Source organism: Apteryx rowi, unplaced genomic scaffold (genome assembly GCF_003343035.1).
Source record: "Apteryx rowi isolate R43461 unplaced genomic scaffold, aptRow1 scaffold_636, whole genome shotgun sequence".
Classification (NCBI taxonomy): domain Eukaryota; kingdom Metazoa; phylum Chordata; class Aves; order Apterygiformes; family Apterygidae; genus Apteryx; species Apteryx rowi.
In genome coordinates, this window is record NW_020450912.1 from 291,396 (window position 1) to 318,404 (window position 27,009).

General features: G+C 38.8%; 1 protein-coding gene across 1 annotated transcript in view; it reads left to right on the top strand.

Annotated features, from left to right (window-relative positions):
- Positions 1 to 27,009, top strand: part of FAT3 (FAT atypical cadherin 3) — a 354,360-nt gene that overhangs the window by 237,425 nt on the left and 89,926 nt on the right. Inside the window, exons 5-7 of the mRNA XM_026084321.1 lie at positions 9,160 to 9,474; positions 11,380 to 11,590; positions 21,197 to 21,336. Coding sequence (XP_025940106.1) covers positions 9,160 to 9,474; positions 11,380 to 11,590; positions 21,197 to 21,336 — 666 coding nt within the window. The remainder of the gene's footprint in view (positions 1 to 9,159; positions 9,475 to 11,379; positions 11,591 to 21,196; positions 21,337 to 27,009) is intronic.

Consider the following 27,009-nt stretch of genomic DNA (forward strand, 5'->3'; position numbering starts at 1 on the left):
AGGGCTGCTTCTTAGAGCAGTTAAAGAAAAAAAAGACAACTTGTTCCTAGCTTGTCATCATGAGCGCTCTGGCTATGTGTTATCTTTGTTTTTTTAAATATTTAGTTCTGCTTCATGTAGCAGCTTAGAATTTGGATACATTGTACGTGTAAAGTAATTTAAGAATTTACAAGTGTGTCTTTCATCTCATTGATGGCCAAATACATATATAATCTACTAAATAATATCAGTATTGTTTCAGGACTGATCATCACAGAGCCTCACCTAGGARTGTTTCATCTAACATTGGAAGGCACTGGTTGTTGGCATGACAAAAATTGTTTAAAATTAAATTTTAACATTACAGTTTAGGATAGAAGAAGATACTTCTTTTGAATATTGAAAGTTTTCTTTGAAGTTCTTACTCTGTTGTAATAGAAAGAAATTTTAGGTGAGGATTTAGGGTTTGATCAATCCGTTGAAAGAAGCACTTCAGATCTTGCACTGCATACCACACAAGATTTCTAAAAGCAGACAGAGCAAGCTACTTTGTATTATGTCTTACCTGAGCGCAAGTTCAACAACGTGTAATATGTTAGTATCAGGCAGCGACACTGACTTACTGCAAAATAGATGGAAGGGTATTACCTGCATAGTGAATCATCTGCACCATTTTTGAAAGTTTCTGCTACAAGAGTTGCTGAACCTGAAATTCCCATCAGCTGGAATAACTGGGGACCCATAATACAAACTGATACAGCTGCAGACCCTAGCGAAGACGTAAAGAACAATTTGTTTTGCTGGTTGATTAATTAATTTTACAATGAGTAGTACTATAGCTTGATTAAATTTTGGCAATATATCAGCTTGTATTTTAAGCATAGCCTTTCTGCAGATAGTTAAAACATAAAATGAATTATTAATATTAGTTGTAAGACAATTTCTTGGAAGCACTGATAAAATCTTTTGTCTTTATTAATGGCAAAAATAGTTTTCTCRCTAGTACATGATTAGACATATTGGCTGGGGTCTACTATGAAAAAAAGGAAGATTAGTGATGTGTAACAGTCTTCATAATTTTAAGGAAACTTTGAAGGTGTTTAGTTCCTGTTTACAGGGAAGATTAGAATCAAGTGAGTTTTGTGGATAGAAAATGAAGGGTAGTGGAGTATTTGAGAAAAGGGCAGTGTAGTGAGCTTAGAAGTTGATACCTAACTCTTTTGAAAAAAAGACTTCAACAGATGTCATGCTGAGAACTACTGTATTTCCTGAGCACTGAGATTAAATTTTTGAAGAAGGGTATTATCTATGAAGGTAGACCTGGTATAGATTAATGTCTCCATATCAATATTTGATAACGAGTGTTTCTCATCTTGAGAAGAAGAGAAATCCACAAATGGCTGAAGTAGATATTCCAGTATGAATAGAATTACAGTCAACATAGAGATTACAACTAACATTAAGCTGCTAAATATCTTCATTTGTAAGCTTTACATTACTTAAAGCTACCTGAAGTGAAATATTCTCAAAGAATTGACTACTCATTTTCTGTTCACAAAACTCTCTAATTCTAATCTTCATTATCAGCAGAAGCTAAACACCTTCTTCAAAGTTTCCTATGAAGATCAATGCACAACTTTTTTCTTCTTTCTTTCTTAGAGGCTATGAAGGTAGTTATACTTCTGTTTAGTAGTAGGTTATTCCTAACRGGTTACCATATGCCTATAAATAACTGTTCTTAAGCAGTCACTTCATAGTCTTTATCTTGTTTGTAATGTATCAGTTCAAGGCTGGTTGAACATTCATGGGTTCAGCTATTATCAGGGGAGTATTTTGGAGTGAATTCCACTGCTTTCCAAGTTGCCATTCATTATATGCTGGGATAGAGAGATTCGTTACTGTAGCCTCTTGAACAAAGAAATGAAGAAGGCAAATTGTACAGATTATTTAAGTGTTGATACACACACAGGATCTTTATGGTTGTTATTCAGAGGCTGAGATTGATGTTCCTACCATGACCATCTCAAATTTCCCAAACCTCTGGTTACAAACTTTGCAAGCTGCCTAACAGGGGTATGATATATGTGGAGTTTCAAAAAGGAACTAAAAGCTCCCACCTCTCTTAGGTGGTGTTATAGCCTAGGAAGTGAGGAAAAGTCCTTGTTGAGCATGGCTTTTTCTTACCAGATTGATGTCTGCTGAATCACAATGGACTACACACTACCACTATGCAGTACAGGTGAAGATATCCGTTTTTAATTCTAGTTACAGAAGTAGGAGATACACTTGCTCTTCTGGGAAGTGATTGGCTTAGACTCACTTTTGGGCAAAGTTTTATCTACAGTTTGTCACAAATGAAATTATAGGAACTTGATATTCCTGAGGATTGTAGTTTACTTTCAAACTAATAAAAAGAAGGGGAAGATGTTATCCTGAGATTGTCTAACAGAGTTTCTTTTGACGTATAACAGACTGCTCTGGTGTCATGGGGATTTAATGGAGTAATGCTTGGTTCTGCACTTATCTTAGCACTCATCAATTCAAGAATACTGTAAATACAGCATAATACACAAAGCTTTCCAATATCTCCAAGTTGTAACAAACTTCCAGAGCAGTGCCCGTGGAGAATTACTGTTTTTCTTTTAGTCACTGTCAAGAGCTRTATAAATCCTTCCTTATATTGCTACTGAAGCTAAAATACAAGTCTAAATTTCTTTTCAGAGTTTACAAATCTTGTTTATTTTTTAAATTTTCAAACAGCCCATAAAATAAAGTATGACACAGAATAATGAAAGGCATTTGTTTTCCCTTTTTTTTTTTTTAATTAGAAGTGTTTCTGGACCTTTAGGTCATCTATTCTGGTATTCTGTATTGCCAGGCCATAGATTTCCATTCAGTTACCATATAATGGTCTCAGTACTGTGAGTCTGACAAAAATTAAGATTTTAAACCTCTACGACTTTCCTCAATATGCTCCTCTAATATTTAGGTTTGCAAATACTGCAGGGAGTGTTTAACTCCAAATGCAAAAGCCTGCCTTCCTTCCTTCCTGYCTGCCTGTCTTTTGGCAGTACAGTGTTCAAATTACCTGATGTCATCTTTAATTCTCAAATGGTAACAGACCATTATGCATCGTTTTCTAGCTTGAACGTGCTGGAAGCCACTGACTTTCCTAATCAGCCACCTAGAGTGTTTGTGTCAGCAATAATCTGTATTTAAAATGTACTCTAATTTTTTTTTTATATATATTTCTCATAGCTGGCCAGAGTGAGCGTATTAATTTTTTTATGATTGAAAACAAGAGTTCCCAGATTAACAGATTTTAAAAGGAAATAAGGAAAGATGGATCATATTGATATGATTGGCACTCTTTTCTACAAGGATCGTTTGAGTAGTTTGTCTTTTGGGACAGCAAAAAATTCTTTTAGGGTAACTGAACTAAACAGCTGCCCACTTCTCTTCCACGGTTGCCAAATAAAGGCTTAAAAAGATGTCTAGTTTTCTACAGCTGAATGAGTATTTGTGTTGGACTAAAAAAAAAAAAGTATCTTGTATTTTTTTCTATCCTATTCTGTATATCTTTGAGCTACACTACCTTCACTTTGTAACAATAATCCTACATGTAGTTCAGTAACATCACGTATTTCAGCAAAGTATTTCCCTGTAAGAATTTAGCCACAATTTTAGTCTCTCTCTGAAGCAGACATAGTAATTCACTGCGTTTGACTTTAAAGTTCCACTCATCTTTCAATGAGCTCTCCTTTACAATCTTTGCTTCTCTTGCTCGGGCTGAATTCCGTAGGCTCTTACAATAGCTATTCCAGCTCATTTGCGGCTTGGGAGAAGAAACAAACCCATTAGTCACTAACAGCGGGGGGATGCCGCAGCTCTCAGACTTCCTTTGATCATTTTTCTGTCTCCAGTAGCTCAACCAGATTCTTTTTTCTAAAATTTTCCAAAGCAAAATTGGCATTTCTAACTGGGGGAAGGGAGGGATTTTTTTACCTGAAAACCTCATTATGCACATTTTTCAGATGAGACGCAGGCATAATCTCAGCACACTCTTTTTGCATTAAGTAGTATCACACGAATGAAAATAAACAAGCAAAGATGACACCTTTAGCATCTTTGCAGTGCTAATGACAGTAGTGTGGCAGTTCTTCTTAACCTAGAAATTGGGTAAACTCAGAACTTCTTCCTGCTAAAGAATGATATGAAGGAGATTCTCAYTCTTCTCGAGGCCTGATGACTCACATTAAGCACSTGCTGTTTGTCTTGTTATACTTGTTGAAGTGAAATTCCTGCTAGCTACTCTCTCCAACTGAGATAATAATTATCTTGGGAAGTCATGAGCTTTTGTTAATGAGACCCAATATTGTACTTTTAATTCAGGAAGGTGGTCTGCACAGTTGCATTCGTACTCTGAAAAAATTCAAGAGCTAATCCTTCTTCAGTTAAGTGTCGTAGTCCAATTCGTAGGAGTGACTGTGTCAAGGTAAAAGTATTTATGTCTCCAGGGTTGAGGTCTGCTAGACAGACAGTATACTTTAGCCAATATTTTGGCAGGAGAGATGCCTCTGTGCCTTCTCCATGGTTAGAAAAAGAAAAAAATATCACATCTAGCATTCCTGCTTCTATGTATTAACAGCTAATTGATCTTAGTTTCCACTGTGAAGGCCCTCTGCTATAAAGATCTCATTGTAGTTGATCTGTGGCCTTTAACATAAATATGAATATGGAAGAGTATCTCTCAGTCCTGATTTCCTGCAAACTTATTTTATCTAACGATAAGGTCTACAGACCAAACCTACTGAAATGGATCATGAAGAGATGGAAATTGCCTTACTTGGATTTTGAATGTTCTGTCATTATACAGAATTTGCTGTGCTCTGCAGAGGAGAAATCTTTGTGTGTTTTTTTCTCTCCAAAAATATATATCTAATGTACTGTGTAATTATGCAAAACAGATTTGAAATATCCTGTTTTAAAAGCTAGTGTAAGTGGAGGGAATTTCAGGAGGTCTTGTCCTAGTCYAGACAGCTGAAGGAAGCATTGTAAGGGTTGTGTGAATATTGTTACTCTAGCAAAGAAATTTCCAGATAACCAGTACTGATCTCTGTATTGGCTCCTATGGTTCAGTAAAGTCAAAAATATTAAAGCCAATRGGTGGATGCAGATGCATGAGAGAATGTGTTTGTTTTATGAGGAAAACTGTAGAGGAACTGCCTATGTTGGGAAAACAGAGGTGATACTTAGAAGTTTTCCATGGAAGTGGTATATAAGGTTCATGAACCAGTAAATGAACCAATCCYATGTGTGGTTGCTCAGAGAGTTAAAATTCAGCAACTTTCATGGCCTTATCCCTGCTTCAGGGTGTCATGCCCTTTGCTTAGGCTGTGTTGCTAYGCATGAGCAGCAATATCTACCCAGAGGGGCAGCACCAGCAGCACCCAGCCTACTCCATCTCAGGTTGCCCGTGGGCAAGACGAAGCCTGTCTGCACCCCGGGCGTCTGGATGCCAGACTCAGCACAGACACTGGAGAAGGTGTTCAGCATTTATCAAAGCACATGCTAACCAAATAGCCATTCCTCRTCTCCTCTGGGAAAGCTTTAATGCTGGTCCTCCCCGTTTCCCCATCCTGATCAGTGTGAGATTCTCCTCTTGTGGGTTTTTTGATGCCRCATCTATTCAAGCAGATATTGAGACTGTGTCTTCTTTGTCATTCATCTATATCACCGTTCTTYTTCTGTTTTTTTCCCACCATGCCATCTGCAGATTTCTAACCAAAAGGACCTTACTGCTCCTGAATTAGTTTCTCTTCCTRTTTGCAAGCTCATGTCTTACACATCTGCCTTTCACATTTCCAGCGGTACCAGCTGTGAATTAGCTTTTGTTTCTTTGTCCTACAAACGTCCAAACCCCTCTCCCCTCCCCACTTATTTAGCACTGTGATTTCCAGCTGTTTAAGGATTTCGCTGAGAACTATGGTAATGTTTAAATTGAAATTACGTTGGTTAGAGGGGCCCCTAAGTGCTGATGTGATACGATGCCCTGATGGAAATGGTACTTGAAGAGTGTGTGCTGCACGACTGCTCTAGACCTCACCATTTACTTGCGTTTTGCATTTGCATTGTGCAGCATTGTATGAAAACAATTTTGACCTGACGGTACTTTGTTATTTTGTTTTGATGTGTCGACGTGTTTTTTTCTGTAGGATCAGGGGAAATTTCTGCAGTTATTTTACCCTGTTTTTAAATAGAAGCTGAAAAGCCAGGGCCGGGGTTAGACTGATGGAGGCCAAAAGAGGGGGTCAGCCAGGGCACAGATTTCCAGTTAGTGGAATAATCACATCTCTGGTGTGTGGGCGGTTTAATTAATTAATTTACATGCCTGCAAAGGGAGAGCTTTAACTCACACTTCAGCTTCCCCTGTCTGGCACTCGGAGCTTTTCATGTGGGGCTGGAGCCTGTCATTTTGAAAAGTTTTGAGTGGCACCCAGAGAAAAAGGCTTAAGCGTTACCTAACATTTTGCTCTCCAGGGACATAAAGTTTTTGACAGAGTAGGACTGGCTAACTTTGGGACTTCTGTGTTAATTTCTGCTAATGAGTTGACAGTTCRTGTTAGAGCCATTGCTATTTTCCATTAACTGTCAGCAAATATTGTCAGTGCAACTTTTCTGTTATCAAATGGATTTCCCGCAAGTTTGGGCTCACATAAATAAACAAATATATACACGTATTTACTGCCACAACAGCACTTAACTCACAATTTCCACATTAACCTAACAAAATGTGAGACTGTGTGTTGGTAAGAGAGGAGGGCAGCTTAGCTTCGTAAGCATTCTCTGGCTTTTCATCATAATCACTTGACTACTTACACCACTGTTTTTTTCAGAGATTTTATTATTATTGCTATTATTTGTGGGATTTGTCTTCACCCTTTTTTTTTTTTTGGTAGATCACTGCTAAAAGCTTGAGGGAAATGCCTTTTTTTAGTAGTTGAGTCATATTCTATGTCACAGATAACAGTTTTCTGTCTATGCATTAGTATTACCAAAAAAAAAGCATTTCGTTGGTATTTTTGGCCAGCATTTAAAGGAGTTTGTCTTGTGTGGTTTCCATGCACTACAGACTTTCTGTGSTGCCTGGCCTCATTGATTATTTTATCTGCAGTGTCAGCAGAAATCCTGAAAGAGGATTTTCTTTGTGAACCTGTGCTTGAGAGCTCAGCCAGTTCTGCAGGAACGGGACAAAAAACAGATGTGATCAGCTTCCAAGTGGGGCAAAATTTATTTATTGGTTAAAGTTGGTCATGGTAGGAGGGGGGGAGTATTGGCAGAATTGGCTTTTTGCGGGCTCAGAAAGCTCTGAAGTTCTCCTGGGCTGGTGAAGCGGCGAGGCGGAGGTGTCCGCYGGTGCCGCTCGGCCTGGGTGGAAGGCAAAGTCGCAACCGTTTGTGCAGCCTTTCAGCAGCAGAAAAGCTGTTTTGAGAAGTGTGGCGAGTAGCAGGTGGGTGGCTGAGTACATCGGTAATGAGCTGCGGGTCCCTCACCACGGCTCGCCGGCACCGCTGGGCGCGCGCGGCTGCCGGACGGCACACCGGGGGCTTGCGGGAGACGGGCGKTCTCCGACCGGCGCTCAGCAGACCTGGGTCCCCACCACGAGGCGCGAGCCCAGCGGGGACTCGTTGGCAACCAGGTTGACACTCCGAGGAGGGAGAGGCCCAAAGCTGATACAGGTCGTTGGGAGACCAGGCTCCACTCTCCGCTTGCGTTATGGGCTGATTTGGGGACTTTTACGTTGCAGCTATATATTGCCATAGCAGTTTTGTCTAGAAATACAGGGTGCAAGTCTCTAAGGCTGTCAGTCCTGCCCTTTCCACTGTATCGGTTTTTAAAAGTATAGTTAGGAGCAGGAAAGGGAAAAGGTCTCTTAGCTTTCTCTTAAAAAATGTTGTGGTTTTTGTGCTGATCTCAGGGTTACCCCAAGTTTAGGTTTCTTGTTGCAGGGAGGGCACAATGGCAAGGGACAGGCTTCTCAGGAAATTTTTGTTTTTCCTAGGGATTGTAACTCAGGATCGTATGCTTTCTAAGGGAACACAGAAACATTTAAGGAAAAATAAAGCACTGAGCTGTTAACCAGCAAAGCAATCGATGTGTAATGGTCAGTACAAGCCAGGCAAGTGTATGTAGTATCTTGGCTCACCACCATCAAAAATTGCTGTTGTGGGAATTGGCATGTTAGTGTATGTAGCTGAAAGTGAAATTGAAATTTCTTTCATGCAAACAGAAATAATTTGCTGCCTTTTTTATTTATGTTTAAAAAATACAATGGAAAGATTGAGTGAGAAGCTTGAAACATATTGATTGCATTTTGGAAGGCATATTTTTGAATCTCTTGAGTGCTTGTTGATCTTGGATCATTTCACATTTCCACAGTGTTTCAAAATGAAAATTATTAGTAATTCTGTTTAAGTCTCAGCTAAATTAATAATTAACTTTTGTCTCTAAGATTTTGTTATTTATTTCTATCAGTTCAGTGTGCTCTTTAAACACTGCAGCAGAAATTTTTACTGCGTACTTCTCTGTGCTCCTTGCAATCATATAAAGCAGGTTTGGGATTAATGAGCTGTCAAATTCCATGTAATGAATGAAAAAACTGACAGAAATCCTTTCATTGTTTATGAAATTCCAAGTAGCTARTGGAAAAAATGACAGAGATTCTTTTAGGGTTTAGGAAAAAGCAGTTCTTTTAGATTCAGCATAAGACCGAAGAAACGTACAAAAAAATTTGCAAAAAAGCAAGGATTCTGCTCAATGGGCTAATTCCAGTTCACCTTTCTTCTGAATTAAACTGTTACAGAACTGCCTGAGGTAATGGGATTTTATGCTTTGAGAAATAGGTTTCTATTCCACAGCTTACGGGTTCGAAGTTCGTCCCAAAAGTAAAAAGTCTTCCTCATTCCCTCATTTGCTGTTGTGAGCCTATTTGGGTCATGTAGTAAGAATATTTGTAGCGAGCATGTCTTGGTTGTAAGTATTATACCTTAGGCAGAAAACTTTGTAACGTACAAATCAGGTTTTGGGAGGGAGGAGTGCTTCCTTACATGTTGTTCTGCTGACTTACAAAGTTCCGTTTTATCTGTTCAGAATAATTCCTCTGTTGCTGTTGTTTTTCAGGTAACCGTCTCAGATGGGGGCACATCTCCCAAGCAGTCCTCAGTTTGGGTGGTGGTCCAAGTTCTGGATGAGAATGACAACAAGCCTCAGTTTCCAGAGAAAGTCTATCAAATCAAGTTGCCAGAGAGGGACCGTAAGAAAAGAGGGGAACCTATCTACAGAGCTTTTGCTTTCGACAAAGATGAAGGCCCTAATGCAGAAATCTCATACAGCATCGTGGATGGAAATGATGATGGGAAATTTTTTATTGATCCCAAAACAGGGATGGTTTCTTCCAGAAAGCAATTCACAGCAGGGAGTTATGACATCTTAACAGTAAGTGCTCTTTCATCAACATACAAACACATTATTTGAACTATTTTTTTTAAAACAGACCCTGTTGTATAGTGATACATGGCTGTTTAATGTATGACTACATGTAAGATCTGAATGTGTTAAGAAAACTAGCATTCACAGATAACTATAGCTAAAAATTGATTCTGATAGAGTGATTTTGTGCCATTGCACATAATGAATTATTCTCAGACTGTTCAGAGAGTCAACTTGCAAATTGTTGGCATCCCAATGCATGCACAAAAATGAAGGCCAAGGGTTTGCCTGCTCACAAAGTTTATATCATATTTAACTAGACAGGTACAGCAACAAAAGGACGTTCACCTTTTTTGTGGATATAAGTGTGGATATGGTGGGAAGGTCTTTATACTGTCCAAGTTGACAGCCTTCGGGGAGGAGGACTACTGTATACTGTATATATACCCTTCTTACTACATTAAAGGGTTTAAGTATGACAACGATTTCAGTTAAATAAAATCTCAATCAAAATACTTCTGCCAGAACTCAAACTATACAGATGAGGTCAAAGAAAGGAGACAATATGGTGTTTTCAATAGAAAGAAATACAGGATTTGAATTCACACTCTTCATATACAGCAATAAGCCAAAAAGTGGTTGTTAAGGAGTTGACAAAAAATATATAGGCCCTTAGTAAATGAAGAGATGTCATCTACAGTGATGGATCTCTGTTGGGATATCTTCATAAGGCTGAAAACAGTGATGGACAAACACTCGCCTCTTTGGGCGAGTGCCTTTCACTACATAGAGCTACAACTCACTTCTGGGATCTGGCCCTTATTATACTCCAGCAGCTGAAGGTTTTCTGACTTAAAGCTGCTCATCACACACTCAGCATCTTTTGCCTAAGGGTCTGCCTTCCTTGAATGGAGCAGGATAGCAAGTGTTAGCACCAAACCCACTTAACACATTTCCAGAGAAAGAAATATATATGGTATTTCAGGAAAATATTTCCCATTTTTAACAGACGTAGTAACAGCATTTCCTTACACCAGTGATCCTATGTCGTCAGAAACATTTCCTTTAGTGTTTAAAGGAAAATCCACCATACTCCTGATTGTTGATGTTATTCACCAATGCACCATTTTGTAACCTACGTTTTCCCTTTTCTTATCCTTAGTTGTTTGTCAGTGTTCATCTTGTCTTTTCTGTGCTAAAATCATAAAGCATTCCAGGCAAGTATGAAGTCTATCCATGCCTCTAGAGTACACTGCAATATAAAGAATTAGYGGCAAGCTGGGCAACTCTAATGAACACCACTGAGAAGAGAAAACAATGAAAATAAATGTGGTGAAATTGAAAATTATATTTGTTTTGGAAAATGGGGRAAATGATCTGAAACTTATTTAACCCAATTAAAGATCCTGAAAATGGTAATATGAGGAATACCAATCTTATCTGCAATACAAATACCATTTAAAAACAGTCAAACGTGGTCTGGGTGAGCATATATCTTAAGTACATGACATCCCAAAGGTAGAGCACTGTCGTTATAGAGCTCCCAGCCTCCTTGCGTAAGGAGACTCTTTGAAAGATGTGATCTAAGAGGGAAGTCTGTTCTGAAGAGGTGAGCGTACGTACGAAGTGCTTGAATTGCATCTCCATGAGGCCTCGCATCAGCATTTCTAAATCAAAATATTTTGGTCTGGTGTCTTTTCATTGAAAAATCAAAGTGCAATGCAAAAAAAAAAAAAAGAGAGAGAGAAATAAGTGTTTCTCTTCCTCCTTTTTAGGGGGGATTTTGCATAAAGGATTAAAGAGGCCATTTTCCAAGCATTTTCCATTTTTCTGTTCTCTTGAGATAGAATTAGGTCTGAAATGACAAACTGTTGTGCTCAGTCTGAATCCTGTTTTCTTTACATCCACCAGATAAAAGCAGTGGACAATGGCCGACCCCAAAAATCTTCAACTGCGCGCCTCCATATTGAGTGGATAAAAAGGCCTGCACCCTCGTCAGTGCCCCTGACTTTTGATGAACCCTTTTACAACTTCACCGTCATGGAAAGTGATAAAGTGACAGAAATCGTCGGGGTGGTCTCTGTGCAGCCTTCTAACATTCCTCTGTGGTTCGATATTGTTGGTAAGTTCGGAGCCAGTGGTGTGAGGARGAAGCTTCAGAAGCAAAACATAAGGATGTGTGGTTTTGAGAGCAAGAAAACTAACAGTCAACTGTCCTCCCCAAATTAAAACCACTTTTGTAATACTGAAATGAAAAGGCTATTTTAATACAGCAATAATAATAATAATATTCCTGCTTTTGTTATGACTCCTTAGCTAAGCTGGAAAAAAAGCGCTGTATGGCTGAATTGTTTTTTTTCATAGTATGTTATTTACTGCAATCTTAATGTTGTCTGTCATTTAAATTCTATTGTCATACTTTGCTAATTTCATTTCTAAATGTATTTATGGTACTTAGACTTGCTGTCCCTCATTTCTCTCTTTCTTCACCTTTTTTTCTGCATTCTGTTCTTTTTTTTCTGCTTCCGACTGCCCTGCTTCAAGGTGGCAAGCATGCTCGAGAGATGTTCTATATTCTACAGACAGCTTGTGGGCAGAACTGTTCAACAGAAGGTACCCTTAGTGCAAACACATTTGCTAAAATACAACTATCCAGGCTGCCTTTTATTTTTGCAAGTTCTTTGAGACAATTTATATTACATCTTTCATAAGTGCCTGTGACAGGATGCAATGCGACACATGGATGTGCTACGTTTCTTTCTATGACAGCTTTTAGCGTATTTGTGTCCAATTATTATCATTTTATTCACGGATATTCCACAGTTTATCGCAAATAATTAATTCAAACTTTTCACAGTCCAGCGCCATCCATTTAAATGTGAAACAGAATGGAATGCATCAACATATGGGTTATAAATGGAGCCACCAAAAGTTCATCTTGAATGCAAACTGAAAAAGAGAAATGTGTTCTGATGTGAGATTTCAACCACAAAATTGCCTTACATAAAATTGCATATGAAAATAGGGAGGGAGAAGTCCGTATACTTAGCAAAGAGGAGGAGAAGCCATAGGAGTTATGGTGTTAAAATCACAGGGCAATGCAGTTAAGGATGTAGCTGCTGGAAGGACAGCAAGTAGAGGGGATGACTTGCTTGCAGGGGAGAAACAGGAATCAATATTCCTAAGTGTTGCTTTCCTGCTTCTACTGCTGATGCAGTTAGGTCATTTAAAATAACTCATTTAACATCTCCAAAGTGAGACTCCAACAGCACAATGACTCTGCAAAGTTATTGTGCTACTTAGTATTTGTAGGTACTTGTACGTAATGTTTGTATATCTTTGGATGTAAAACACTGTGTCTGCACAAAGTGGTGTTATTTAAATAATGGGTTATAAAGCAAATACTATGTGAAAGATTAGAGAAACAAAAAGCTGTTGCCACAGACTTAGTGGAAAGAGTGCATCAGCAGTCTTTATTTACAGGGACTGAGCCCTGCTTCCGTGTCATCGTAGCTATTTCCACATCAGTTTAGCCAACAGGAAGGAGAAGGACCACAAGAGTGGGTCTGTCAGAGTTATTTTCATGCACCTTTTATTGCCAATTTGTGCAGATGAAAGACAAGCAGCTACATTTCCTCTTTGAATTTGTAGCACAGTTTCTGAAATGCCAACCACATTAAAACTAAACCCAAAGCTATTATCATGTTCAGGGGTTCTTGCTAGCCCCTAGGGAAGAACAGCATATGTTTCCTACTGTCTTCCCTTCCATTCCGTTGATTGTTTCAGTATGCTACATGCAATTTATTAGCTAATGTTTACATTCCTTTTCTCTTGCTCACTGACCCTAACTTTCCTCCGAGGAGAAATCCTTCTTTATTGACTTTATTGACACTTTTTTTCCCCGCTTGAACCTTTTGCTGGGCTCTTCTGCCCCTCACAACCTCTCCATCTATTCCTCAGTAAATTTACCAACTCTCATTAAAATGTTGTGTGTGTTAACAACTGAGAGAAGGCCCCAGCTCTTCAGCTGTGTTCTTTTACATTATAAGAATTATTTGCAATCTAGCAACACCTTATAATAATATTCCATGTTTGCCTCCCAAACAGAGATGCTGGAGAGAAGATGATGAAATTTAAGCCTTTAATTTGTCATTTCATATGGCCTTTATGGCTAAAATAGTTTACAGGGTCTAGAAGAAGGTTGTTGCTTTTTTAGAAATCCTGATGGCTTCCCTATAGGACGTAGCTCCTGATGCTGCAAGGTGCTGAATCACTGCAGAAGGTCATGGAGCTATTGCTTCCCTAGACTTAATGAGAAATCTGGGCCCCTGGAAGGTCTCAAAACATCGTAGGTTCATGGGTGGTGACCCTGACTATCCAATTTGGTATTGTTATCATATGAATGTTGTCATTAAATTTTATTGCTGTTATTCATAGCAGCAATAATAATACCCATTTCTGCAATAGAAATAGCCGGCAATCCCAGCCATGCTCACGACCCTGTTGTTCTAGGCACTCTACGCTCCCAATGGAAATATAAAACCTGCCCTACAAGGCTTATAGTCGGAGTACTTTCTGCTTAGAATATCTTTGCTGCCTTTAGTCAATGTCAGTAGCAAAATCACTTTTTCTCCTTATTCCTCAATATCATCATGTGCAAAAAGAGGCAATAATGATTATCTCTTGGAGGAACATTGGGATCTAGTGCTGAAAAGCCCAAAGAAAGACTTAGGTTATTAGTAGAAGTTAGTCGTAGTATATGGAAAGCTATATGAGACTGCCGGTGCAAGAGGTATATTCTGTGCTGCTGTAAAAGCTAGACCTGATCCTGCTCCATCTGGTATTTTGTGGTTTTGGACCTCTGTGCACAGCTGACAGTAATGTCAACAAAAGCCCTGAAGGCTTCTGTAGAGGCATGGTTTAATACAGAGTTTGCAGCTTGACCTTTATGTTTATGACCTTTTCAAACTAAATGGGCAGTGGAATTCGAAAGGACCCTTTTTTAATGTATAATATGCCCTTTCTCCCACCTAAAAATGGGTAGAAGGGAGGCTAAAGTTAGTATATGTAGGATTTTGTCTGTCTAATTTCAACATCTAATTTGCATCTAAGTTATATGCACCCTAAAGAAAGGTTTACGTTCTTGAGCTAATCAGCTCCAAGAGAGGAAGATGCCTTTGCAGCCGGAGAGATCAGTTCTTCCTTGCCAAGTCCCTTCCTTTAAAGACATCATCTTTCCTCCATACACTGGAGCAAGACAGGATGCTTGCTTTTTTGTGTAATTGGGAATAGCTGAGATGTCATACCTGATTTCTGTTTTCAGAATGCATTCAATGCTCTTCTCAGTTCATGCAGATCCCACAATGTGAAAGACATGAACACAGCTTGTTTCTGTTGTGTTAAATTTATTCAGTCATTTATGAGAAACTAATTTTCAGTGGAAGCTCCAAAATAAGTCAGAGATCTTTATTTCTCCCAGGTAAATGGAGCCCTCTATGTCTCTTTCTTCCTTTGTGTTAGTGGTGGGAATGATGAGATAATTACTTTGACCACTGGAGCTAAGCTGCATGGTGCTAGTTTTTGCTTAAGTAGCATGTTGCACAACACCCCTCTCATTCTCCAAACAGGCCACCCTCTATCTTTCCTTCTTCCCCCAAGCTACACCTTTAAAAGAACAGCCAAACTTTGAAAGCACATCAGAACTTTTCTATCAAGGGTGCTTAAATGGCAATAATTTTAAGATCTATTAATTCTAATTAATTGTCCATATAATTCACAGTACTGCAAATTTTCATTAACGTCAGAAACATGTAGCTCCCTAGCCTCCTTTGAATTATCCTCTCTGAGAAGTAGATAAAATAGCTTCTGATTTCTTTTCTATTTTTTTTGCCTGTACCTTCAGCTTCTTAGCAGCAAATCTAAGGCTTTGACTGTCCTTATAAGAGTTTTATCCTTTTGCAAATTCAAAGTCTGCAGTATTTTCTTCTTCCTAGCATGATACAGAATACATCTTTGCATGTTGTGTTACTAATATTTATTATGTTATGTTTAACAAAATTCTGTAATTTAATCCATATTTCTTGAGACAGTGTTTAGGTTTATTTCATATCTTTCAAAACAGAAAAATGGGAGATTTGGGTTTTGCTTCTTTTCTTAAAAATACTAGAGGCACTTTAGACTCATCCTTGAAATTCAGGGTCAATTCCCTTTCTGTATTTTCCCATTATTCTCTACTTTGGGCAATGCTAGCGATGCAGCAATTGGTCCAGTTTAACATCATTATCCTCAGTTTTGTTAGTTTAGTTTGGGGCAAAAAAAGTCAAAATCCCACCTGCCCTAAGCAAGTGTGTTCAGCACTAGTCTTTAAATTAGATCATCTACTATATTTCTCTACTCCTCCATCATGGCATGGTAGGCCAAATGAGACAAGATCTCAATCTATCCTGTCTTTATTAACTTTGAACACGAAGCACGTATGGTCTTTGCTCTCTGCCAGTGAAGGAAGAGCCTTCCCACATTTTTGCCATGTTTGATTTGGGGATATCCTCCAGAATTCAGTATGATCTGTTTTGGCATCTAAGACCCAACAGGTCTGATCCTCCACAGTCATCAAACATTTCTCAGGTGTATATTCAAGCCCACTTTTCTGGACCATTCCACTGGAAAAGAGGGGGAAAAGGTGCTCACATGGGTAATAAGACTCATTTGCCTACAAGTCCTCCAGGTTTGCTAGCATGTTTTCTTCTCAGGGGAGAGAGCGATTTGATACAGCAGCATAATCCTGCCTTGAACTACGTATGAGCTGTTGACAGGAACATAAAGAGGGTCAGCGTCCTCCCAAAAAGGAATCTCATCTAGGAAAGTACCACAACAGGGAGAAAAAGGCTTTTTTTGCTTGCAGCAAATACAAAATTCAAAATGGAAAAAAAATATGCTCGAAAGTCAAAAATTTCCTGGAATTCAAAAGGACCACAGCTATATCAGCGTTGTATGCTGCCGTAGGTAAATTCTCCCATTGACCTCTAGAAATCACTTTTAACAGTTCAGAAAGTTTTTCTTGGCTTATCCGTTGCACCAAATATATTGTAACATTTGCATAGAAAGTTCTAGAAAGTCACTTACATCTGTTCTAAAACAGACCTTTACTAAGAGCACACATACCTAAATTCAGGACCTGAAAAATTCTGCTGTTAGTCAAGAGAGGTTCAGCACGTTTTTTTTAACCTTCTCTTTTTTTTCTAAGGGAAAATTAATTCTTTACAGGGCATACAGGCCTTTTTCGAAAGAAAAATATGCTCATAGTTACGGTCAAGCTGAGTAACAAGTTAAGAACCAAAATGACATTCCAGATTCAACCAGTAAATGTAATCAAGGCTACTCTATACCAAGGAAACAACCTGTAGTCTGTTGGCTTAGAGGTGTCCCAGTTCAATTTCCTGAGACCTTCTTCTTGACCATACTCTACTATCTGTCAAACTGAAAGTCTGCGCTGTACTAGATAGGTCTCATGAAGCTGTAGCAAGGACCAAATATAAAATCTTTTGTACAAGAGGCTATTTCTTCAGCCTTCCTGAATTTGATAACATAGCTGGAATTGGTCAGAGTTATATTGGAAAATCCGGTATAACTCCTTCAGATAGTATAAAAAACTCAGTTGTGGAAATTTACTTCTTCTTGGGTTTATGCAAGATCATAAATAGCAGTCTCAAGAAACTAAGGGTGGAAATCATCTCACTTAACTTCAGATGTCCAAGGTGTAGTTATGAATATCTAAGCTAGTTGTCTTTGGGAATCTTAACTGTCAATTAAAGAGAAAAGGCACTTTCTGGATGGAATTTATGTCATTCAAACATGAGATTTCTTCTCATCCAAAGATGGCATTGCAAGTAAATATGAACTTTTCATGAAATCCCACCCTAAGTGTTTCAGTTTTTCAGGGTATTTTAAAGGAAGTCTTTAATGTTGACTGAAGACATACCAGTATTGCTTCTTAACCTGCAATGATGTTGGACCAATCCACATCTCTCTTAGGTCATTCAATATTAGAAAGGTTTCTCAGGACAATCTGCCTAGCCAGCTCAGTTCAGTCAACTTGCCTTCTTTATCGTTGATTTTTCCGAAGTGCCTGAGGACCTCACAATGTGTTATCTTCATATGAAATATTTCTTTCCTAATGTAATTACAAGCACATTAATAAAGACAGCATCTAGATATCTTGTATCTGCAAGCAGGAGTTTTACTAGACAATAAAAATGAAAGCATATGCCATATGCTGGAAAATGGAAAAAGTAATAAAAATTCACATTAATAAAACTGAGCAGCTGAAAAAAAATGTCGTCATCCTTAGCCCCCTTTCATCCTAAGATTATGATCGGGGAAAGTGCTAAATGTCCTGTAGTAACTCAGTAAAAATTATATTACTGAAGCTTTCAACACTGCAAATAAATTAGTTTCAAAAAGATTTCAAGTTCCACAGCAGCATGTTTTTGAAAACTGGCCTCAAGTACCCCAAAAATCTGTGAAGCTGCCACCTCCTCAGCTCTCACCTCCTACAGGCTCAGCCCTCAGTCCTCTATGTAGGCATCCTTTGGAAGGAAGCTGCTTCAAGTGGTGTTCCCAGAATACTTTAACTGCACAAGTTTTTAAGAGAAAAATCCTCTTTGTCTTTTACATGACTTTGTTCTCTCTCTCTCTCCACACCCCCTCCAGCATCCGTTTTTCCAAGATAATTCTGTTGGATGCTTCTCTGGGGATTTCGTAGTAGGCCATGCATATATTTAACACATCTATAAAGACTGTTACAGTTTAGAGTTTATCCCTAATTCAGTAATTATTCTTCAGTGCCAAGTATAATTTCAGAAGCGTTCATCGTATGAGTTGTTTTGAGGGTATAAAAAGGAGCCGTACAAAGCATTTCCAAACTGCCTCTAGTACTCACTAGATGAGAGGCAGAACCCAAGTATCTCAGGCAGGACGACAAGTTAGTCCCAGGAGCTGAACTACTTGACTCATTCTTCATTGTCAACAGTTGACTGCGGTCTGTTAAAATGACCAGACTGAATCAAAAGTAAGTGAGGACTATACTCCAAAGGAGAATATAATCTCAAATCTCACAGCAAGATGCTCTCTGACCAGTCACTGTCTCAGAGTTTGGTGCAGTTTCTGCATTGTTTAGTAGAAAATGAATTGATATGAATTAAAGTGCATTACAAGTGTAGACTAGAGAGGGGTGGCTGGTGGCCGAGATTTATTTTTTTGTCACTAGACTATTTTGGAAGATGCATGTATCATATAAAAATTCATATGATGGATTAAATTCCTGTTTTAAAGGAAGAATATCCTGCCTTTAATGAAATTTGCCTCAAGTGGGTATATTTGCAGTACACCATTTAATGCCCTGCAAAAACTGCACTAAGCCAACCGGGGAAAGACATTTAAAACATCTATTTTTAATCCTCCCATTATTTTACTTCTTGGAAGTTTAAAAGACAGGGTTTCTTTGGAAGTGTATGCCAATTGATAGCGTATAATTTTTTGTTTGCTCATTAAGATGCTTATTAAGCATCTTGAAATGCAGGCTGTCATTCTGTTTCTCATGGTTATCAGTATGAAACATTCTCTTTATAAAGTGCATACTGTCCCAAGGCTAGCTGCATTTCAGCAGAGATTTCCTCACAGAAATCTAGAAACTCTCTTCTTCAAAGGAGGGTTTTTTCAGAGTTGGTTTTCATGGTACCGTTTTTCTCCAGTAAATCCATTTAAAACATTAATTGGGAGATGGCATCTTTCTCTTCTTGACTAACTTTAAAAACAAATTCTGAACATATGATCAATGTCCATATACCTTGGTATTGCTTAAATGTCAAGGACAATTATGCTTTTTCTGATAATCAAGTAGTGTTAAATACATAACAATGAGAACAATATGCAGTTTGGGTTTGCAGAAGGAGTTTAGGGAAGAAGCAGTGTTTCTATCCACTATAAATCACAGCAGAACCAATGGCAGTGTTCTACTAGAGAACCACAACGACATCTGTTAGGCTCAGAGCTATGTACATATATATATTTATTCAGTGTAGAGGAGTCTGATGGCATGGTTCTTTTGGATCACTTAACAAGCAGAGGGAGTTCACCAGTTCTGCCATTCCTTTCCATACATCGCCTGGATCCTTACTGCTCCTTCCCCTTTCTTCTCCTCCTCCCTGAATGTACTCCAAGGTAGATATCGACAAAGCAATGCTTTTTCTATTTTACACATTCTTTTTAATAGCTCGTGCAAGAGGGAGAGGGAAGTGAGGCTTTCTCCGTGTTAAGGAATTGAGGGACTGTGATTTCGCTCTGCTCACCTGCAGTGATCTTCCCAAATCTGCAGCTTCTTGGAATGCCAAAACCTTTTTCCTCTCACTAAATGCATGGCTGGTTACAAGAGTAGTTCTGGTTGTTGGTCAGCATCAAGGTGCAAGAATTGGTGGTAGAACAAGGAAACTGTCCCCTCCACTTCTCTGCCCCTACCCCTGAAATGAGAGCCATTTGGGGATAATACAGCAGCCATTCAGAAAAATTATTGCCTGAGAACTAAGTTGACGGAATGGATATTTTTCTACCTGTGGATCTAATCCCCAAAGGTCTAAGCAGCTCTTTACAAAAGTTTTATTAGCAGTGGGGGTTGAAAGCATTTTTCACTTTGCAGAACTGGGTCGTCGGAGAATGTAGCTAGCGGAATTGTATTGCTGTGTAATTAATACACCTTAAGAGTTCTTTTGTCAGCAGTGTTGTGTTCCCCCTCTCCCTGTCCCCAGCCTCCAAAAATTTCGGGCTGAACTCATAATAAATTCCACTTTATAGTTGAATGAGTAGAAGCAGCTTAGCAGCAGGGAGTGTATGCTTTACTTCTGAACATAATGAGTGGTTCTAATTTATAAACTATAGCTGTGGCTGAGAAATCCTGTAACCCTTTAATCTCAAATTATTTATGGCTTTCTCTTACTTTTAATAGATTTTTTCTTTTTCCTCGTTTCTTTTACCTGAGACTCAAGAGGATTTTTTTCACTGCTGTATCATTCAGTGTGTGACAGAATAAGGAGATATTAGTTTCAGAATAGTGCTTTGTGAGGATTTTTTTTAATGGAAAGGAATTTATGATGTGTATCCTGTCAGATCTATTTAAATAATTCCTAAAAGACTGGTAGAATTTGACCTTTGCTGTCAGTAATTATCATTGTCCTTGAAATTAACATAACAAATCGCTATTTGCATTTTTTAAATTGATTATAATTGTCATTTTTAAAGACTCAGTTGACAGTCTTTGCATCCATGAGCATTGGTGAGAATTTCCTGAAAAAAGAATTTGTAGAATCAAACCATCTTAAAATGATGTTTATACAAAAAGATAATTGTGTTTGTTCGTTACACAAACTACAAGGGCACACATCTTAAGGGCTTATAGCCATTTGATTCTTTTTATAGACTCAGTTATGGTTCACTTAAATATACTGCTGGATTTTTTTTTTTGCAGTGCATTTTAATTATATCTGCTTTCCAATATATGTACTGTGCTTTGAAATATAAATGAGTTGTGAACAAAGAAGTATCAGTAGATATACTGTGTATGCATAAGGCAGGCCATTAAGATGGATGCCAGTAAACAGATATGCCCACTTTTAGGTGCATTTTCGATGGAAATTTTCCAGAGATGGCTAATTTAATTGTATTTTTGTGCAACAATTAGGAGGGAATTACGATAGTTCTTTCGACGCGGAGAAGGGAGTGGGCACTATTGTCATTGCAAAGCCCTTGGATGCAGAGCAGAGGTCAATATATAATATGACTGTGGAGGTCACCGATGGAACAAACATTGCCACGACTCAGGTAGAATATCACATTCCTTTATTGGCAAGTTTTTCATTTGTTAGTGGAATGTATATGCTATAAAAATAATAATTTTGCCATTCAAATCAAACATCATCCTTTGAGACCACTGTTAACTGATACAGGGGATATTTTTCAGACCTTTCCATCTGTTTGTAAAGAATTGGCTGTTGAATGTTTCAAAGTGGTATTTCTCCTTTTGTCCTCTTCTTGCTCACACAAAAGTATTTCTCCTTCCTCCAGCTGAGAGTCTGTGTCGCAGGCAGCTAAGCATAGATTTTGACAATCGTATCACCCAGTAATGGTCCAAAATGCAATAGTGATTCTGTGATGTTGGGGAATATTGCTATTGATTTTATTAAATGGAATTTATACCTCTCATCCTCCCAGGACCCAAATGTGGGACACAAGATCAATTGTTCGAGGAGGAAATTGTTCAGAGCGGAAACTTAAAATTCAAAGGATCTCTCCTTTAGTGTCACTGCTTGTGATTACATTGTCTTTTGGGGACAGTCCCAGTTAAGCCCAGCAACCCCGGCTTGCGTATCAGGGTCAGTGACTTTGAGCAATTAAAAAGTCAGGTCAAATAAATGTGAAGTGCCAGGATAATGCCGGCTGTGATGCATTCTTGTCAGAGAGCTCCTGACAGAGAGCCGGGGCTTCCCGTGTGTGGGTCCCGTCTGCAGGAGGCGGTCGGTGCATTTGCCCATTTTGTCCCAATCTGGAATCGGGACGTGGTCAGGGTACACACACGGGGTTGGGGGCTCAGCAGTCCAGATGGCTCTGGGGAGACTCCAAAGGGCAGAATCCTTCAATACGAGGTAGAGTTGTGAGGTGTGGATTAGCTAGGGCCAGAAATCCTCCATCAGAGTTAGTGCCTGAGTGTAGAGCGTGCCTAAAGCCTGAATATTATTTGACACATAAGGAAAAATGCATGCTAGTTCAAAAAGTCTGTGTGCAGCCTCAATCTCTGATTAAGTACAATCTATAGAGGAAATGAAAAAATGGGTTTGGGATGTTATTTGTTTCTTTATAAGACAGAAAGAAAGCCTTACATTTATATCTAAGTATATATATGTATATACGCACACACGCACACACAGATGATTCTGTTTTACCTTGCCTTTTTGTTCAAATGATTCAGATATGAATCTGTATTCACTGAATCACAACACTGAAGTTCCTGAGACTATTAAATCACTGAGTGTTTTCTGAATCTGAATTCCTATTTTTCACCAGCCCTAAAATCTCTATCTAATTATTGCTATACCTGATCTGATAACTTGTCCTGATAATCTACTCTCGATAAGAAAATATCAGCTGCTAGAAAATTAAGTGGTAGAGAATCTACTATTTTCCCAGTTAGTTCCCTTAAGTAATTAATTGCCTCTCTGCTAAAAATATCCCTTATTTTTTAACTTGATTATATCTGGTCTGTATTCCCTGTTATGCCTTTCTGTGCTCGATTAAAGAGCTCCTTAGAAACCAGTATTTTCTCCCCAGGAAGGCACTTACTTAGAGTAATCAAATCACCTCTCAGTCTTCGGGTAGACGAGCTAAGCAGACAGACTGACCTCTTTACATTCTCTTTCCAGAAGGCGTTCTCTTCAGCCCTTGAGTAGGTTTTTGTTTGTTTTTCTTTAAAATCTTGGCAACACTGTCAGTCTGCATTTCAGAAGAGGAGTGTTGAATCCCTAACACGGCATTTTTTCTTGCAAACATTTCAGCTAAACAAATATTAAAAAGCACAGAGAGCTTTGATTTGCTGAATACAGATAATATCTAGTCTCATGGAAATTATGTTTCTTGTACTTGCTGCTTATGATTGAATAAACTATTCCCTATGCCAGTCCTCTAAACTTTTTCTGATAAAAAACCTACATTTTTAATTAAAACATATGGTAAAAACATATTTCAATAAAGCTGTTGCATTCTAAAAGAAGCCTAAGGATTCTTTTTAACAGTGATGTGACCTATTTAAAAATGTACGACAGTCATTTAACATTCTATTAGTATATCATTAGATAATCAGCAATGGGTGTAAACCCTTCTGCCCTCCACTTCCTGCTCTCTACGCAGATACCATTTAAGGATTTAATTGTGGCCTGAATAACATATGAGAATGTGTTTCTCTAACTTTTCACAGCAGAGATGTCAAAAATGATCATTGTCTCAAACCTGCCAGAACGATGGCCTAATTATCCCTGCCTGTTACAAAATATTTTTGTACTTTTGACTGTACTTCAGTGCCTTCCGTGACCATATTCATCTTCATTTCCTTTTAGAACAATACTAAAAAATCAAACTTATACGTTAAGTAAAACATGTCATAGAAAGTGTCAAGAAAGCATCTACTGATGGCCTTGTTCTAGTAAAATGATGTTGTAAGTATTTTGTCTCATGTGCATAGTACCACCTGCAGTTTTAATTATAGCTGCAAAAAGATGTGGTAGAAGAGGAAGTGGGGAAAAAGCAAAACTATAAAATCATCCACCTGTATAAAAATAAAATAATAGAAAGCCCCCCAAAGTGCAATGGTTTATTATGGAACAGCTGATCTACATCATGCCAAATGGAACAATCTTTCCTTTTTATTCCACCACACCTGTTTTCCCTTTGTCTTTTTCTGGCCTTTTGTCTATTACACAGTTGGAGGTGGTAAAATACAATGTAAAATGCCAAAGATTTTTGCTTCAGTAATATGATCACTAGCAAGGACTTGTATAAGTTTCTCCAGCAGTGTTCCTGCATGCCTTAAATTCTGATAAAGCGTTCACTTCCTCCATGCCTTACTGCACACATGCTTCCCTACTGTACCCTAAGAGGAAGGGAATCATATTGATTTAAAAGTTACATCTGTTGGATTAGCAGTTTGCTTTTGTGAAGACAAACAAAAAGAAAAAGAAAAAAGAAGCATTTTAAAACAATCTCAGGCTTCATTTGTAACTGAAAGCCTATTTGGGACAGGAGGGATCAGGAAGGTATCACCTGTTTGAAAGCATGAATGCAACCTCCGAGTGGGACCTGAGAGTGGCAGCCCTTGCGGAGCTGCTCTCACCCACCCTGCTGCCCATGCAGCTCGCCTCCGACCAGCCTGCAGTCCAAACAGGATGGTGGTGATGGGCAAGGCGGAGCAGGGAATAGAAGACAAAATGTTGATTCATTTGATTTATATATTGGAGTGTGAAGCACCTGTCCTGACTGATTAACTTCTAGGAAGGCTAAGACAGGGATAAGCCAGTGAGAGCTTTTGTTTTTTCCCTTAGCTTAATTCATCATTGCTCAAGGCCACGTGGTAATTTATGAAAGGCTGCACTTGTACGTTGGCTCTAAATCCCTGCGAAACATGATTCCTGCAGCTGCCAGCCAAGCTGTTGGCCTTGGGGAGGGGACAGGGCCGGCTGCCCCCTGCACGTTTGAATGAAGCCGGGAAGGCAGCTCGGTGCAGAAACCTCTGCTTCTAGCTGCTGGCCACAACATTCGTCCTGGATGAGAAAGGATCTTCTGCCCTCGCTTGAGCAGTGCAAAGGATCTCCCAGCAAGAAACTAATGTAATGGTATCTGAACCCCCATTCCTGCTACAACATTGACTAACTTTGACTAAATAATGTTAGAGATTCTCTTGGTCATGAGTCAAGTTTATAACAAAGGCTCCTATTTTTGCACTGTACAGCTCAGATTCTTTATGTCCAAGTTCAACATAGGAGTAGCATTTGTTTCTTTGTAGAGACTGCTGCCTACTTTTGAGCTTTGCTAAAATACCCACAAAAGTACAATACAGCAGGGAACAATCATCTAAGTAACAACATTTGCTTTTGAAGAGCCAACTTTTGGAGTCATAGTATTACATGAAAAAGGCAGTTTTCTGTCTTGCTTACTTTCTTGCTTTCTTGTAGTTTCTCATCATCCTAATCGTTATAAACAGATTCCTTTAAAATGTGTATCCTGATGGTTCCAAACTAGAAGGCAAAAAGTGCCTCAATTTTAGTTGTTACGAAACTATCTCACGCTTTCTGGGTGGAGGCAATTCACTGTTTTGAACATTCAGCTGGGAATGTTCACTTCCCTGTGAAAAGTATTTGAGATCAATACATTGTCACTCGCAGTACTTCCAACCAGAGCCAAATAGTCTTCAGGTTGAAAGCGCATAAGGGAGAAGTTACCATTCATTGCCCTTTTCTATCTCTCTTTGCAGAGAGCTGTGGGGTTTTATTTATTCTTTCTGCTCAGGATTGACCTTTAGCTACAAATTTCAGGATATAGAACTTGGTCTCAGTTACTTGGTCTCACTTTTCAGAGAACATGTTTTCTTTAGAAGATTGTTTCTTAAAAATGAAGAGTTGATTAATCACACTGATTAACTGAGTGGTGAAAAGTTCTCCTTGAAATACCATGGTCAGACTGTAGATGAGACATTGGAATCCTCATGTGCACATTGGAGACATATTTACTGTGAAACTTGGTCCTTCGATGGGTTTCCAGCTATTAAGCCAACAGCCCTCAGAGGAGTCCGCTATTTTGCCTGCACCTCTCCAGTAAAATGGGAATATACAGATCCGCAACCGAGACATCAGCTGCGCTCGAATAAGTCGCTCTTCCGAAGACAGAAGTTCTGAGCTGTTCACTGAAGGTCTGTGGCTGCTACTAGGACTGACGAGAAGATGCGGTGTTTCAATTCAATTTTTCACTTTTCCTCAGTGTCATATTTCCTCCAAACTACAACCAGCCCATTCCTCAATTTTATTTCTGACCCATCCAGCAATCTCAGCAATACCTTGCCTGTGAAACAAAGAATTTTTTTCCCCCATTTTAACATAACGCAGGGACGTGTTAAAGTATAAATACCAGGCCACTGAGGTTGGTAGGGGAACTAGTTGCGTTTTTCTGGTGAGTTTGGGGTTGGGGGGAGAAAAACTTGTCAGGATGTAGCAAATAAAGCTGTGTGGTAACACTGTTGAAAGCAATATTAAATCAAAATAGGTTTTCAAAACCAGTACAAAAGCGTAACCTGAATTTAAGCAATTCAGGCTTTTAATAGGTTGTACTACAACACTGTGCCCAGACCAAGCAATTAGCCAAGCTGATTCTTCCACCTTCAAATGTCTATAAAGCAGCTCTTGGCATTTATCCAGTTTTCACTCAAATACGTTTGTGCCTAAACCAAAGGTATTTGTGATGGGCAACATTAAAAACAGCTTTGGATAGACTTCCTGCATTAGGTTTTGGACTGCTTTGATTTGATTGTGTTTCTCTAGGCCTTTCACTTACCATTTTGAATACAAAGTCTTTGGTAATGCTCTGAGTGTTACTTTGCCTAATTTGTAAGCTTGGAGGCCCATGAATCCTTTATTTGAAACTTGCTTTAACTGTGGGAAATAGGAAGTGAGGAGGGAGAAGCAAATCTTTTATAGTGAGACGCTTGTTCGGACTATAAATTAGGCACTGCACAATAGCAGCAGAAATAGGCAAGTCTGCCTTTCTGAAGTCTGCGACGTATTGGAAAAGATATGGGCTTTCAAGGATAACTGGGCAGAGATTGCTGTGCTGTAAGTTTGCTTTATGAGCATGAAAAAAAGACTTTCAGCTACTGTTTGTCTATGAAAAGTGTTTCAGTCAGTAACCTTGCATAGTCCTCAGCAAAGAGGAATCCCTACTTCACAGCAAACAAACAGC